This window comes from Lacerta agilis, chromosome 4, assembly GCF_009819535.1.
Source record: "Lacerta agilis isolate rLacAgi1 chromosome 4, rLacAgi1.pri, whole genome shotgun sequence".
NCBI lineage: Eukaryota > Metazoa > Chordata > Lepidosauria > Squamata > Lacertidae > Lacerta > Lacerta agilis.
In genome coordinates, this window is record NC_046315.1 from 3,506,048 (window position 1) to 3,523,159 (window position 17,112).

General features: G+C 48.9%; 1 protein-coding gene across 1 annotated transcript in view; it reads left to right on the plus strand.

Annotated features, from left to right (window-relative positions):
• The first annotated feature begins 9,540 nt into the window (after positions 1-9,540).
• Positions 9,541-17,112, plus strand: part of ARAP1 (ArfGAP with RhoGAP domain, ankyrin repeat and PH domain 1) — a 110,987-nt gene continuing 103,415 nt past the window's right edge. Inside the window, exon 1 of the mRNA XM_033145915.1 lies at positions 9,541-10,246. Within this exon, the coding sequence (XP_033001806.1) occupies positions 9,567-10,246 (680 nt within the window). The 5' untranslated portion in view covers positions 9,541-9,566. The remainder of the gene's footprint in view (positions 10,247-17,112) is intronic.

A 17,112-nucleotide genomic window follows, 5' to 3' on the forward strand; every position in this document is an offset into this window, starting at 1 on the left:
CGCCAATCTCAAACGAGCAGAGGCTTCCTTTGATAATGCAGACGCTTTCACAATCTTATCACGGCAGTTTCTGCAACTCGAGTGCTTCTGAGTAGTAAAAGGTGCCGATTTCGCACACGGGGAGGTGGGCTTGTGGCTGTGACTCACCCTGTGTGTGTGTTCCCCGGACTGTCCCGGGTCCTTTGGTGACGTACGAGGAGTGTGAGAAGGAGAGGAAGGAGGAGGCCTCTCGAGAAGCGAGGTCAGGGTGCCTTGAGGAGCCCAGGGTGATGCAAGAACGACACAGCCCTTGCCCGGACAGCGGCAAGTAGAGGCCCCGTGACTCTGAGCCATCCCTTCCGCCAACATCGTCCCGGGACGCTTCGGCGCGATGTGCAAATTGTAAGACGGTGGTCTGTGATCAACGGGGAAACTGAAATTAGAAAACATGAGCGGGTTTCACTCCAGAGGTTCGAGGGGCATCTGCTGGGGATTCTTCAGCTCTGATTTCTTTTTTTGTATATAATTTTTATTAAGTTTTCCGCTTTACAATTTAAAGTATTCATTTTTTACATCCTTAGGACATCAACGACTCCCCTTCTTCTCTATCCATGGTTCATTTTGTATATTACAAATCGCTGCATATTTTACAAAAACTATAGCATTTGGTATTCCATTACTGCATCCATCAAAACTGATTTACACCGTCAAATATATCTTAACGCTGCCAGCGTTTTCAGCTGTACACAATTATTTCCCATATATTCAAGAAACGCTTTCCATTCTTCCAATGGCTTCCCTTCTTCTCCTCCCATGGTTCATTTTACATATAAGAAATCCCTGCATTTTTTTTTACAGAAACAATACCATTCATTATTCCATGATTATAAACATCATCACTTACTGTATTTACACTGCTGAATTTATCTCAATGCTGCCAGCATTTAAGCTCTACACAGTTGTTTTCCTAATAATAATAATAATAATAATAATAATAATAATAATAATAATAATAATTTATTTGTACCCCGTCCATCTGGCTGGGCTTCCCCAGCCACTCTGGGCAGCTTCCAACAAACATTAAAACACATCAAAACATCACAGACTAAAAACTTCCCTAAACAGGGCTGCCTTCAGGTATTTTCTGAATGTCAGGTAGTTGTTTATTCCCTTGACCTCTGGTGGGAGGGCGTTCCACAGGGTGGGCGCCACCACCGAGAAGGCCCTCTGTCTGGTTCCCTGTAGCTTTGCTTCTCGCAGTGAGGGAACCGCCAGAAGGCCCTCGGAGCTGGACCTGTGTCCAGGCAGAACAATGGGGGTGGAGACGCTCCTTCAGGTATACAGGACCAAGGCCATTTAGTGCTTTAAAGGTCAGCACCAACACTTTGAATTGTGCTCGGAAATGCACTGGGAGCCAATGTAGATCTCTCAGGACCGGTGTTTTATGGTCCTGGCGGCCTCTCCGTCACCAGTCTAGCTGCCACATTCTGGATTAATTGCGGTTTCCGGGTCACCTTCAAAGGTAGCCCCACATAGAGTGCATTGCAGTAGTCCAAGTGAGAGATAACCAGAGCATGCAGCACTCTGGCAAGACAGTCTGCGGGCAGGGAGGGTCTCAGCCTGCGTACCGGATGGAGCTGGTAGACAGCTGCCCTGGACACAGAAGGCCCTCGGCGCTGGATCTCAGTGTCCGGGCTGAACGATGGGGGTGGAGACGCTCCTTCAGGTATACAGGACTGAGTCCGTTTAGGGCTTTAAAGGTCAGCACCAACACTTTGAATTGTGCTCGGAAACGTACTGGGAGCCAATGCAGATCTCTCAGGACCGGTGTTATATGGTCTCGGCGGCCGCTCCCAGTCACCAGTCTAGTGATTTATATTCAATAAACGCTTTCCAATCTTCTCTAAACATATGTTCTTCTTGTTCTCTTATTCTATAGTCTATATATCAAATCCAAACTCTTCTATATGCTAAGTCTGCAAGCTGCGCATATTCCGTCAGTTTAAGCTGCCATTCTTCTTTGGTTGGGACCTTGCTTGTTTTCCATTTTTGGGCTAACAAAACGGGGGGGGGGCTGCAGTAGTACATAAATACAGTGGTACCTCTGGTTATAGACACTTCAGGTTACAGACGCTTCAGGTTACAGACTCCGCTAACCCAGAAATAACGCTTCGGGTTAAGAACTTTGCTTCAGGATGAGAACAGAAATCGTGCTCTGGCGGCGCAGCGGTGGCAGTGGGAGGCCCCATTAGCTAAAGTGGTGCTTCAGGTTAAGAACAGCTTCAGGTTAAGAACGGACCTCCAGAACGAATTAAGTTCTTAACCCGAGGTACCACTGTAACCTTTTTTGATACCTGGGAATTTCAGTCTGAATTATCCCCAACAGAAAGGACTCTGGTTTTTTTGGGGGGGGGGGAAGCAGGGACGGAGCGGAGCGGGGCGGTGCGGTCCGCCCCGGGTACCACCCTGGGGGGGGGGTTTACACTTGGGGTGGGGCCCCCGCCCCCGCGATCCGCTCCTCCCTTGGCCTGCCGCGGGTGCCTGCTTTCCTGCCGGCTCGGCGGCGGGGAGGTGAGGGGCGGGCCAGTGAGGGAGGGGTGACAGAAGAAGAAGAAGAGTTTGGATTTCATATCCCGCTTTTCACCACCCGAAGGAGTCTCAAAGCGGCTCACATTCTCTGTTCCCTTCCTCCCCCACAACAAACACTCTGTGAGGTGAGTGGGGCTGAGAGACTTCAGAGAAGTGTGACTAGCCCAAGGTCACCCAGCAGCTGCATGTGGAGGAGGAGGGAAGCGAACCCGGTTCACCAGATTACGAGTCTACCGCTCTTAACCACTACACCACACTGACAGTAGTACTTTACATTTATCCCTGTTGAAATTCATCTTGTTTGCTTTGGCCCAGTTGTCTAATCTGTTAAGGTCATTTTGAAGTGTGATCCTGTCCTCTGGGGTATTAGCCACCCCTCCCAATTTGGTGTCATCTGCAAACTTGATCAGGATGCCCTCAAGCCCATCATCCAAGTCATTGATGAAGATGTTGAATAAGACTGGGCCGCTCTGGGAAGGCTTCTGGTTTTCTCCTAGAGTGGTTTAAGCGTTGGGAAAGAATCTCTAGCTGCAAAGCAGCATGACGGGGCCGTTGGTATGTGAACGTTTCCAGGAAGCTTAAATTAGCAGAGTTAGGCTATTTTTACCCGTTTATTGTTTACCAACAGCCCAGAGAGAAAAGTTAGCCTGGGCAGGGAGCTCTACTTCCCTTTTCCAGTTTCACTAGACTGGGGCAAACTGCAGCCCTTGCTTTCTGGAAGCCGCAGGGAGGGAGAGGGCTCCTGTGTTCGAATCCTGCTCACCGGTTTCCCGCAGGCGTCAGGTCAGCCCCAGTGAGAGCAGGGTGCCATTGGCTCGATCCAGCCAGCTCTTCCTAGTTTCTGATATTCTTGGTGTTGGATGATTCGGGGCAGGTAAAAGAAAGCCCTTCTTTGTGTAGCTTGTCGTTAAACTGCGGAACTCCTTCCCACAGGAGGCAGGGATGGCCACAAACCCAGATGGCAGCTTCCTGGAAGAGGGAGCGCGATTGATGGCCACTAGCCATGGTCAGAGGCAGTGATGCTTCTGAACAGGAGGGGAGAGAATTGCCCTTGTGCACGGATCTTGCTTGCAGCTTTCGCACAATAAGACCAGGACGCCGGGCTGGATGGGCCATTGGCCACCGTGTCTAGTTGCCCTCAAGAGCCCTCTCCTGCATGCATTTGTCGAATCCTAAAGCCTTCTACTGCGGCCATCACTGCCTCATGTGGAAGGGAGTTCCGTAGGTTAACCATGTGCCGCGGTGCCCAAATGCTGTGTATCAGTTCAGCGAAGTGATGAGCAGTCCAAATGGACGTCTCTGTTGAATAACCCACAGTCCCAATACTATAAAGCAGTAGAATTCTAGAATTGTAGAGTTGGAAGGGACCCCCAAGGGTCATCTAGTCCTGCCCCCCCACAGTGCAGGAATCAAACCCGCTGAGTATGTTTTGGACGGTTTCAGGGCCGGATTTAGGTTTGATGAGGCCCTAAGCTACTGAAGGTAATTGGGCCCTTTATATGTCCAGTTGTCCTTTGTCAACAACAAATTGTTGCTGTTTTTTTGTGTTGAATATATGCTATATCATGGGTAGGCAAACTAAGGTCTGGGGGCTGGATCCGGCCCAATCGCCTTCTAAATCCGGCCCATGGACGGTCCGGGAATCAGCGTGTTTTTACAAGAGTAGAATGTGTCCTTTTATTTAAAATGCATCTCTGGGTTATTTGTGGGGCATAGGAATTTGTTCATTTTGTTTCCAAAATATAGTCCGGTCCAAAACAAGGTCTGAGGGACAGTGGACCAGCCCCCTGCTGAAAAAGTTTGCTGACCCCTGATATAGAATGTCGGCACCCTATATATAGAAAGGAGCAAAGCAGTGATATTTTAGGGAGCAGGCTAGCAGGCGGGGCCCATTGCTTACATCATAGGAGCCTACACAACACAAAACACTGTTGCTGTGTGTAGGTTTTATTTTATTTGTTTTTTATCTTATATTGTGGAAATGTACATCTAGTGAGAGCTGGACCATAAAGAAGACTGATCGTCGAAAAATTGATGCTTTTGAATTATGGCGCTGGAGGAGACTCTTGAGAGTCCCATGGACTGCAAGAAGATCCAACCTATCCATTCTCAAAGAAATCAGCCCTGAGTGCTCACTGGAAGGACAGATCCTGAAATTGAGGCTCCAGTACTTTGGCCACCTCATGAGAAGAGAAGACTCCCTGGAAAAGACCCTGATGTTGGGAAAGATGGAGGGCACAAGGAGAAGGGGGCGACAGAGGATGAGATGGTTGGACAGTGTTCTCGAAGCTACTAACATGAGTTTGGCCAAACTGCGGGAGGCAGTGAAGGATAGGCGTGCCTGGCGTGCTCTGGTCCATGGGGTCACGAAGAGTCGGACACGACTGTACGACTGAACAACAACAACAACATACATGACAAAGCTATCTTTAGCCATCTCACCCCTTGCTTTTTCCTGTAAGACCAACTGCAGTCGTTAACAGTCAACAGGTTTTCCACACCCACCAGCCAATTCCCCCATTCCCACCACCCCTCTGAGTCATACCCCTCCCCACCCTCTCACTATATTTAAGGGTCTGGTGACTTCCGTTTCAGTGTATCTGAAGAAGTGTGCATGCACACGAAAGCTCATACCAAGAACAAACTTAGTTGGACTCTAAGGTGCTACTGGAAGGAATTTTTTATTTTATTTTGTTTTGACTATGGCAGACCAACACGGCTACCTACCTGTAACAGGAGCTAGCAGTCAGACATCACAAAGCGTTTTTCAAAGGAGGGGGGCATTGCCCGGCCTCTTCAAAAATGACCTTTGCAACTGAGACCAGCAAACCTCAACTAATGCAGGAAGGGAGCCAACGGCAAAAGTCCGGTCTCTGTGTGCTCCTTCTCCAACCTGTTGCCCCCTCCAGTTTATTTTATGCCACAAACTCCCATGGGTCCCAGCTAGCACACCGTCCAGTGCCGGAGACACATATAAGCTAAACAAGCTCTAGGTTAGGGCCCCACTCTCTTGGGGGCCCCCAAAAGAAATTAAAGGGGGGGAACTAGATGTTGTTGTTTTATGGGGTTCAACTCTCATTTCTGAAAAGGGAGCCGTTTCTACTGTTTCCAGACAGATAATCTAATCAGCCAGTCACATTTTGCTGGGGAAACAAACAACCTCCCTCTGCAGCACATTCAACAATGGAGGGCGGGGCTGAAAGGGAGCCGGGGCTCTTATCTCTCTCCCGATCTCTTGCTGATCAGCTGCTGAGCGGGGTCCTTTCAACACCCCCTTTTCCTCTTTGTAAAATAAAAAGCATGATCCTCTTTTGGCCCCTGGGCAATCCAGCTCCAGGGACCACCATTCGCTCCATAAGACGCACAGATATCTCCCCTTACTTTTTAGGAGGAACAAAGTGCGTCTTATGGAGCAAAAAATACGGTAGGTGGTCTCTAAGGTGCTACTGGACAATTTTTTAATTTTATTTATTTATTTTGCCCGTGAGGTAGGTTAGGCTGAGAGGCAGTGGGGTAGCTTTTGGCCACCTGGGGAAGGTTCAGGACCGTGAGGGAGATTTGAACCCGGCTCCCTCCCAGGCTGGGCCTGGCATTGCTGGACGAGTTGGACCAGTGACCTGATTCGGTGTCAGGGATATTCATAGTTATTTATTATCTGTTGGTTGCCTGGCATCCATCTGTCTCCAGAGACAATGGAGTGTGCCTCCGGGGGTTGAAGTCAAACCGCTATGTTAGCAGCACCGAAGGACATAAGGATTTGTTTTAAGTTTTTCATGCGTGCTAAAACTCAGTCTAAGTTTTTTTTTTTTTAAAGAAAAAGTTTAACCACATCAGTTAACAAACATGGACACTCGTGCTGTAATGTTATTGTTTTAGTTAAATAAATAGTTTCAATTTTTATTAAGGAAATGATTATTTTTCTGCTTCCAATAAAGTACAGCAGAAAAGCTGTCCGAATATAAACAGCTAACTTATTAAACCTCACAATAATTTCATAATTATCAGTCTATGTATTTATAAGAGTATTACCAAATCAGCAATTTTTGATATAACTGTAAAAACTACTCTGAAATTTCAGCCAGATGTGCGGGGTATAAATAATAAATTATTATTATTATTATTATTATTATTATTATTCCAAAAATGAAACCTTCATCTGGTTGTAAACATTAAGATGATACCAGCAAGAAATGAGTCTTTCTGTCAGAAAACGATTTAAATCATGTCTTACGGACGAGTGATTTAAATCAAGTCTTACCGACTAGTGATTTAAATCCATTTGAAGGTGACTTTGCTGTGGTCTGTTTGATTGACAGGTCCCGCAAGTCATCGGCACGCTGTTTGTGCATCTGGTGCCAACGTGGCAAAGCGTTTTGAACCACACAAAGGCCCCATTGTTCCCCATCAGGGCGTTCTCCAGATTGCAGGTGAGCATTCAAAAAACAGAAACACCAAACCACTCGCACAAGTGTGAGAGCCAGTGTGGTGTAGTGGTTAAGAGCGGTAGACTCGTAATCTGGTGAACCGGGTTCGCGTCTCCACTCCTCCATAGGCAGCTGCTGGGTGACCTTGGGCTAGTCACACTTCTCTGAAGTCTCTCAGCCCTACTCACCTCACAGAGTGTTTGTTGTCGGGGAGGAAGGGAAAGGAGAATGTGAGCCGCTTTGAGACTCCTTCGGGTAGTGATAAAGCGGGATATCAAATCCAAACTCTTCTTCTTCTTCGTTGGGTCTGTGGATCTGGACCACGGACGGGTGGGAAGGTGACCTTTGCTGCTAATGCTGTAAACTGCCTCTCCAGTCATGGAATCCACGCATTGTCACTTCAAAGCTTGCAGGCTTCAGTGTTTTCACACATCTAGCTTCTAGATCAAGGGAAGTAATAGTACCACTGTATTCCGCTCTGGTCAGACCTCACCTGGAATACTGTGTCCAGTTCTGGGCACCACAGTTCAAGAAGGATACTGACAAGCTGGAAGGTGTCCAGAGGAGGGCAACCAAAATGGTCAAAGGCCTGGAAACGATGCCTTATGAGGAACGGCTTAGGGAGCTGGGTATGTTTAGCCTGGAGAAGAGAAGGTTAAGGGGTGATATGATAGCCATGTTCAAATATATAAAAGGATGTCATATAGAGGAGGGAGAAAGGTTGTTTCCTGCTGCTCCAGAGAAGCGGACACGGGGCAATGGATTCAAACTACAAGAAAGAAGATTCCACCTAAACATTAGGAAGAACTTCCTGACAGTGAGAGCTGTTCGGCAGTGGGATTTGCTGCCAAGGAGTGTGGTGGAGTCTCCTTCTTTGGAGGTCTTGAAGCGGAGGCTTGACAGCCATCTGTCAGGAATGCTTTGATGGTGTTTCCTGCTTGGCAGGGGGTTGGACTGGATGGCCCTTGGGGTCTCCTCCAACTCTAGGATTCTATGAATCCTGGCAGTAAAATCTCAGAGAAAGAAGAAATTCCTAATTGTCTGAAATTTGCCGTGTGTGGGCCTTGCAACCACGCAGGGTGGTCGTTCATGCTTCTCAAAGAGGGCTGGAGAGCCCGGCATGGCAACGGAACAGGAGATGACTTGCATTCAGGTCTCCTAATTGCTCACTGGGGTTATTATGGGCCAGAACCGGGGATGCTTTGACGTTTTGCTATTGTTTGGGACAATTCCCTCCAATTCAGAAGGTGTGGAGAGAGCGGGTGCCGAGCCAGGCGTTCTGTCCTATGAGAAGGCTTTCTCAAGTCGCCTTATTTTTGCTTGTTGATCTGGGCAAACGTCAGATACCGCGAATCTCATGCTTGAGTCCTCCATTTTTCTTTGCAGTGTTTTCAGGGTAGTTCACCTGAAGCACTTCCAGCAACCACTTCCTTGAACAGCAATATTTGGACTTAAATCCAAAGATACGGAAATGAAAGGAGAGCGAGAGAAAGAATTAAGGTGGGCACCCCCCCCCGTCCTTTTTTCTTTGACGGAGTTCCGGTTTCAGACTAGCTGCTTAAATGGCAAACCCCAGAGTGGCTGGGCCAACCAAGCCAGATGGCTGGGGAATTAATGAATTAATTAATGAATTAATGAATTAATGAAAACAAAATCGAAAATTCTTTCCAGTAGCACCTTAGAGACCAACTGAGTTTGTTCCTGGTATGAGCTTTCGTGTGCATGCACACTTCTTCAGATACACTGAAACAGAAGTCACCAGATCCTTAAATATAGTGGGGGAGTGGGGAGGGGTATTACTCAGAAGGGTGGTGGGAATGGGTGATCAGCTGATAGGTGTGGAAAACCTGTTGACGACTCTAAACGGCTGCAATTAGTCTTGCAGGGAAAGGCAAGGGGTGAGATGGTTAAAGATGGCTTTGTTATGTATAATGAGATAAGAATCCAATGTCTTTGTTCAAACCAGGTTTCTCCATGGTTTTAAGTTTGGTGATTAGTTGCAATTCAGCCACTTCTCTTTCCAGTCTATTTCTGAAATGAATTAATGAATTAATGAATTAATGAATGAATGAAAATAATTTTGCTTTCTTGCTTGTAAGGGTGTCTGTGTTTGGAATTAAAAGCTGAAACATGCCTCTCATCAGCTTTAGCCTTTGCTGAACGAATGCCCCATGTGTGTCTTTACAAGTTAAGCCGGTGCATATTTAGTCAAAAGTCCACCTCACTGAATTCACCGGGGTTTGCTCACAGGCAACTTTGAGCAGGACTGCCGTTTTAGGTGCCGTTGAAAGGCGGATGGCTTTAAAAGAAGATTCAAAGACAGCGGATAGCTCAGTTGACGAGAGCGTGGTGCTGGTAATGGCAAGGTCTCGGGTTCGATCCCCGCATGGGACAGCTGCATTGCAGGGGGTTGGGCTAGATGACCGTTGAGGGTCCCTCCCAACTCTACAAGTCCATGATTTTATCTCTCCCCCGTGCTTCCTTCCGCAGGTGCGGCTGCTGTTTGGGGTCCAGCGTAGACGGAGGAGCTGGAGGGATGAAGTGAGGCCTGGGCGGGTGCCCCCCCCCGGTGCCATGGCGGATGGGGCCTCGCTCCCCATGGGCGACTGGCTCCGTGCCCTCCATCTGGAGCAGTACGCCGAGAACTTCGAGCGGAACGAACTGTGGCGCGTCTCGGACTGCCAGCACCTGTCGGACGAGGCCCTGACCCGCCTGGGCATCCTTCTCCCGGGGCACCGAAGGCGCATCCTCTCTGGGCTCCTAAAGGCCTTCACGGAGGCGCTGCCCGCCATGGACGCCCCCAAACTGCCCCCCAGGAGGCCGGTCCCCATGAAACGCAACATCTTCCGCGCCGGCGCTGCGACTGCTGCTTCCTCCGCGGAGCAGGAGGCTGGGAGCGACTCGGCGACGGAAGCGTCGCCCCCTCGCCGGGAGCTGGAGGCGGCCCCCATCCCGCCGCCCATCCCTCCCCGCACGAGCTGTCACCCGCCGGTGAAGTTTTCCTCTACTGCTACGTCTGAACTTCCCGCAGGCCCTTCTCTTTTGGAGTTCACGTCTCCGGCGATGCCGCCGGCGAGAGGCAGGCTCAGCCCGGATGTTGCGGCCGCGGAAGAGACGGGGAACCCTCCTCTGCCCCCTCTGCCTGCCAAGCGCCACCATCTGGAGGGCAAGCCCCCCACCCAAAAGGCCCCTCCGGTGCCTAGCCGCCCTCCCACGCTGCCCCCCAGGGGCCCACCCCAGAAAGCAGCGGCCAGGTGAGTCCAAAAGATGCAAAGGTGTTGGGCAGGGGGCGTTCCTGGGTGGTTGCTCCCTCCCCACTGGTCTGAGCTGCTGCGGTGCAGTGGTTAGAGTGTTGGTCTTGGGGGACTAGAGTTTGAATCCCCACTTGGCCTCGTTGCTCGCTGGGTGACCCCGGGGCAGGTGTTGAACGGGCGTTTGAAATTTGCCAGGCGCATTTTGAACCTGGCTATCGGCCACTTGCAACTAGGTGAAGATGCCCGGGCGGCAGGACGGCACCTGAGATCTCCACCAATGGGAGGTGCCTGCCTGGGGAATCCTTGGAGTTGCCTGTTTACACACAGAAACCCCACATACTGTAGCTGTTTTATCTGCACAATCAAAGGCCTGGAAACGATGCCTTATGAGGAACGGCTTAGGGAGCTGGGTACACTGGCACCCCGCAAGACGAATGCCTCGCACAACGAAATACTCGCAAAACGAAAGGGTTTTACGGGTTTTTAGTTGACTCGCGAGACGAATTCGTCTGTGCCTGTTTTTCGCAAGACGAATTCGTCTGGCAAGGTACCACTGTAAGCCGGCGCCGCGCGGCTCCGGTGCCGGTCGGGAGGGGGCCGTGGGATCAGCCCGCCCACCGAAGATGGCAGGCGCGATCCCACGGCCCCCTCCCGACCGGCAACGGAGCCCCATGGCGCCGCGTTTGTGCTGTAAAGGCTTACCTTTTCGCTCCGGTCGGGAGGGGTGTTGTCCGCTCCGCCATTTTGGATCGACTGCGCATGTCTGGACACGATCCCACGGCCCCCTCCCTCCCTCCTGGAGCTGCGCGGTGCCGCGTTTTAAGACTGCAGCGAGCGAACAGCAGCGCAGCTGTTCGCCTACTGCAGTCTTAAAACGCGGCGCGGCGCGGCTCCGGTGCCGGTCGGGAGGGGCCCCCTGACTTTTCCCCCATAGGAACGCATTAATTAAATTTTAATGCGTTCCAATGGGAAAAGGTGCCTCACAAGACGAAATTTCTGCAAGACGAAGAGTCTTGCGGAACGAATTAATTTCGTCTTGCGAGGCACCACTGTATGTTTAGCCTGGAGAAGAGAAGGTTAAGGGGTGATATGATAGCCATGTTCAAATATATCAAAGGATGTCATCTAGAGGAGGGAGAAAGGTTGTTTTCTGCTGCTCCAGAGAAGCGGACACGGAGCAATGGATTCAAACTACAAGAAAGAAGATTCCACCTAAACATTAGGAAGAACTTCCTGACAGTGAGAGCTGTTCGGCAGTGGAATTTGCTGCCAAGGAGTGTGGTAGAGTCTCCTTCTTTGGAGGTCTTTAAGCGGAGGCTTGACAGCCATCTGTCAGGAATGCTTTGATGGTGTTTCCTGCTTGGCAGGGGGTTGGACTGGGTGGCCCTGGTGGTCTCTTCCAACTCTAGGATTCTGTGATTCTATGTGTGGCACAATAATTTGTTACAGTATAAGAATACCAAAGTTTTTAAGTAACAACAAATTCATATTAGCCCATGCTCAGAATGGCCGTTTCATGTATTGAGCCGAAGTTAAGAGTCGATTCTGGGTCAAAAACCAAGACAGGGCACTGTTTCGATGTGGACACACCTTCGCCAGCTAGTTTTTTTTAGGGGTCGTGTTAATTTGTAGAACTCGTATGAATAAATCTTGTAATTTCTAGGTGTGGATTGATCAAGGTGCATCTCAAACTTTTCTGTGCGCGGCATGGCGGAGGTGGACGAGGGTGGCGAGCTGATGGCGGGTGGCGCCGTGTCCAGCTTCCGCCTCTTCCATGGCGCCCTCCAGAACTTGGCGTCGTGGTTCCCCGCGCCACTAGCCTCTATGGCTAAGGCGCCTCTGACCAGGTTGGCCAGGTGAGGTGAAACTTGAATTCCTACCTGGGCTGCAGTTTGCTTTCGGAGCTTGTTGTTGTTGTTGTTGTTCAGTCGCTCAGTCGTGTCCGACTCTTCGTGACCCCATGGACCAGAGCACGCCAGGCACGCCTATCCTTCACTGCCTCCCGCAGTTTGGTCAGGGTCAGACTCATGCCAGTCGCTTCGAGAACACTGTCCAACCATCTCATCCTCTGTCGTCCCCTTCTCCTTATGCCCTCCATCTTTCCCAACATCAGGGTCTTTTCCAGGGAGTCTTTTCTTCTCATGAGGTGGCCAAAGTATTGGAGCCTCAGCTTCAGGATCTGTCCTTCTAGTGAGCACTCAGGGCTGACTTCTTTAAGGATGGATAGGTTTGATCTTCTTGCAGTCCATGGGACTCTCAAGAGTCTCCTCCAGCACCATAATTCAAAAGCATCAATTCTTCGGCGATCGGCCTTCTTGATGGTCCAGCTCTCACTTCCGTACATTACTACTGGGAAAACCACAGCTTTAACTATACGGACCTTTGTCGGCAAGGTGATGTCTTTGCTTTTTAAGATGCTGTCTAGGTTTGTCATTGCTTTCCTCCCAAGAAGCAGGCGTCTTCTAATTTCGTGACTGCTGTCACCATCTGCAGTGATCATGGCACCCAAGAAAGTGAAATCTCTCACTGCCTCCATTTCTTCCCCTTCTATTTGCCAGGAGGTGATGGGACCAGTGGCCATGATCTTAGTTTATTTGATGTTGAGCTTCAGACCATATTTTGCGCTCTCCTCTTTCACCCTCATTAAAAGGTTCTTTAATTCCTCCTTACTTTCTGCCATCAAGGTTGTGTCATCAGCATATCTGAGGCTGTTGATATTTTTTCCTGCAATCTTGCTTTCTCAGCTACAATCCTTCAAAAACTTTGTGGAAGAGATCTTAAAGAGCGCCGAGCATTTCTGAAATGCCACCACTTTGTCCCAAAGAGCAGCAAATCAGCAAATCAGAACTTCCTTTTTGAGGGCAAATAGCTGGATCCCCAGAGTGAGGATGTGACGAAGCCTATTTTTTGGGCGATGCCGCCACCTCGTGTTGAAATCAATTCAGCCGAGAACCCAGTGAGAGAAGTAAGTTACAGGCACGGCGTCCTAGGAGTGTCTCCTGTTCAGGTCCGGCCCACATTGTAGAATCTTGGAATTACCGAGTTGGAAGGGATCCCAAGGGTCATCCAGTCCAACCCCCATGATGCAGGAATCTTACAGGAGCGCAGATGCCTGTGCCAAAGTTCTGCATGCACAAGACACCCCCCCCCCTTGTGGGAATACGTTTTGTGGACTCTTGCATTTTGCCACAGTGAAGGTAACCTTCCGCGCTCTGCGTGGAAGGCAAGGAGATCCGGCAGAGGTTTGCTGCCTGGATCCCTCCGCGCTAGCAACAAAGCGCGGCAAAACAGCCTCAGTAAACGGTTAGAGAGAGGTCTCCCGCCCGGAAACTCACCCAGATATAGCGTTGTGATTGGTTAATGTTAATCATATGACGTTGTTCAAGTTATTCAATAAATGGCCCCTGCTCCCTGTAGCGTTGTTTAGATTGCGCGAGACAAGCCAAGAGAGAACAGCGTGCGAGACGAGCCGAGAGAGATAGAAAGCGAAAGAGAAACCAACGCACAGGGCAGTAGTCGGGAGATCGCAACTCCACCATTGACTGCAGTCTCTTATTCTTCTATTTATTTATTTCAAAAGTTTTATTTGGCCGCCTTCTTAGTTTTGGCCAGCTCTATTATTCTTTCCTTTTTGGAACCTCAAGCCTTCGGAACTCCAGAGGAGCCTTCGCGACTCCAAAGAAACCTTCAGAAACCTTCGGAACTCCAAAAAACAACAATCTCACAACCTTCAGCTTCATAACCAGCGTAATTACCCGTTCACGGCCAGTGGGAGCAGGAACTCCGGGAATTACTGGCCGTCCCAGACGTTGGTTATCCCCCCCCCCAACATCTCTAGTTAAAAGGAAACACCCTTGCCTGAGAACCTTTAGAGGCACTGTGCATGAAAGCAAGCACTAGCAGGGCACTCACAGTGGTGGCACCCCCGGTTGGAACTCCCTGCCTGGGGAAATCCCACTTCTAGCCAGCTCCTCTTTTGTTCAGGCCTTTGGGATGTGTGGGTGTCAGGGAGATATTATCTGCTGCCATTTTTGTAGATTTTTTAAAAAATGATGAAATGTATTGCTTTATTGCTTGAGAGCCGGTGTGGTTTAGTGCGTATAGTGCCGGACTGGGACCTGAGAGACCAGGGTTCGAATCCCCCACTCGGCTATGAAGTTACCCGGGTGACCTTGGCCTAGCCTACCTCAAAGGGCTGTTGTGGGGATCAGTTGAGGAGTGGGAGAACCATGTACGTCACCTTGAGAAAATGTTGGCTATAAATGCCAAAAATGTTATACAGTGGTTCCGCTCCTTCCTCCTGGGCCGTGTTCAGAAAGTGGTGGTGGGGGGTGAGTGTTCAGACCCCTGGGCTCTCACTTGTGGGGTGCCTCAGGGTTCTGTCCTCTCCCCCATGCTTTTTAATATCTATATGAAGCCGCTGGGAGAGATCATCAGGGGGTTTGGGCTGGGTGTTCATCAGTATGCGGATGATACCCAGCTCTACCTCTCTTTCAAATCAGAACCAGTGAAGGTCCTGTGTGAGTGCCTGGAGGCGGTTAGATGATGGATGGCGGCTAACAGATTGAGGTTGAATCCTGACAAGACAGAAGTACTGTTTTTGGGGGACAGGGTGCGGGCGGGTGTGGAGGACTCCCTGGTCCTGAATGGGGTAACTGTGCCCCTGAAGGACCAGGTGCGCAGCCTGGGGGTCATTTTGGACTCACAGCTGTCCATGGAAGCGCAGGTTAATTCTGTGTCCAGGGCAGCTGTCTCCCAGCTCCATCTGGTACGCAGGATGAGACCCTACCTGCCTGCACACTGTCTCGCCAGAGTGGTGCATGCTCTGGTTATCTCCCGCTTCAGCCGTTCTTTTGAGATGGTAAATGACTTAGTTCTTGAATCGAAGGTCACACGCCCCACCCTACCAAATATATACCAAATATGCCCTTAAAACAGGATCTGTAGAGGCTTTGTAAGCGAAAAGATCTGGGAAAAGTTTCTCGAAGGCATTTCCTTCTGCATAGGAAACACTTCGAGTCATCGGGAGAGCCAAGATGGCTTTTGGGATTGATCTGTGTGCTAAAATAAAGGTATCGTTCACAGGGCTTTGTTTCCTAAAAGCCCAAGGGCGAAGGACCGGTTTTCTGTGCATCCTGTGCACCCTAAAAAAAATAATGTTATAGCAATTATAAAGCAAAAGCCAGACACTTTGAAACACAAGAGAAATGTTGCTTCTCTTGCAGCCCTCTTGTTTCTGAGCAACGCAGGTTGCCTTCTCTCTCTCTCTGTCTCTCTCTTGAGGCCAGGCCCTTCAGAAACTCCGGGGTCTGTGCAAAAAGGGGAAAAAAGAGAGATTGAAAAGAAGTTTCTGCGAGAGAGAGAGAGAGAGAGAGAGAGAGAGAGAGAGAGAGAGAGAGAGAGAGGAGGAAGTCTGCCAGCCGTGGTGGATTCTGGGTCCTGTCGCTTTTCTCTCCCCCACTTTCATATTTTCTCTCTTTAAAGCAACCTCTTCGCTCTCTCTCTCTCTCTCTCTCTTCATTTTTCAGGAAGTCCTATCAGGAAGCGCTTTTGCAGAAAGAAAGAGAAAGATAAAAAAAAGCTTGTTCTGCAAAGGTTGTGGCCTCTTGGCTTTTGCAGTTCAGCTGGAGGGGGCCAGGGCTCCCTCCCTCCCTCCCTCTCTCTCTCTCTCTCTCTGTTTCTGGGGCAGCTCTCTAAAGGGGGATCTCTGAGCCAAAAGGACAGAAAAGAGGTGCCCCCCCTTCCTCCGCACCTGCGCTGCTCTCTTGTGCCCCGTTGGCATTTTGGAGCCAGCCTGCCAGCCAGCCTGCCATGGGACTGCTGAGGTCTCCTCCTTCGCCGCCGCTTCCCCCAGGTAACAGATCCGAGGACGAACTTGGACTTGCCTCTTGAATTTTTTTTTTTTTTTTTGTAAATAATTTTTATTGATATTTCCTTTAGCTTTGACAGAAAAAAATAACAGAATGCAACATAAAACTTATAAATACAACTAATATATAAAGCTTATATTACAAAGAATATATATCGCTCTTATCTTTTACACTTAGAATTTCCATCCCTTCCCTTCTTCCCTCTTATGTCTTCTCTAAATCATATTTCTATATTTTGCACGTCAATTCCTTTTACCACTGATAAAGTTTTCCCTTGTCGGGTTTCTTTTTATTCTCACATTCTGGTATTTACCTTTAATAACTTTCCTTATTTCTTAAATATTCTTTTACATTAAATATCTATACGCCGAGTGTTTTATGTCATCCATTTATATTTTACAAATCTTGTCCAAATAATCTATAAATTTTCCCCATTCTTTTCTAAACGTTTCTTCCCCTTGTTGTCTGACTCTCATTGTAGTTTTTGCGATTTCCATATATTCTGTGATTTTCTGTTGCCATTGATGCACAGTTGGTATTGTTTTCTGTTTCCAGACCTGTGCTAGTAAAAGTTTAGCCCCTGTAGTCGCATATAAAAAAACTTTTGATCACATTTCTTTATCTCACCCCCTACCATTCCTTGCCTCTTGAAATTAATTTAAATTAGGGTGTCTTACTGAAAGTTAGAATTAGGCAATGGTGGCTCAGAAGTATAGTGCATGCAGAGGATATGTTAAATTCATAAGTAAGATATGTAAGGTGAATAATCAATTGGCAAAAGAGTTTGAAAAAGAAAACGTTAGAAGAGAAAAGCAATATGGGGAGTAACTGGCAATAACTGTGAATTAGGGTTAACCTGGAAATCAATGGTGTGTGTGGGGGGGTGGAATCGGGGAAGTCTGTAATGATGTTATGTATAAATTAAGTGGTTAAATTGGAAAAGAAGTGATGGCTGCCCCAGTGGGAGGGGGGTTTGTTTTGCTTGGCTCCCCTTGG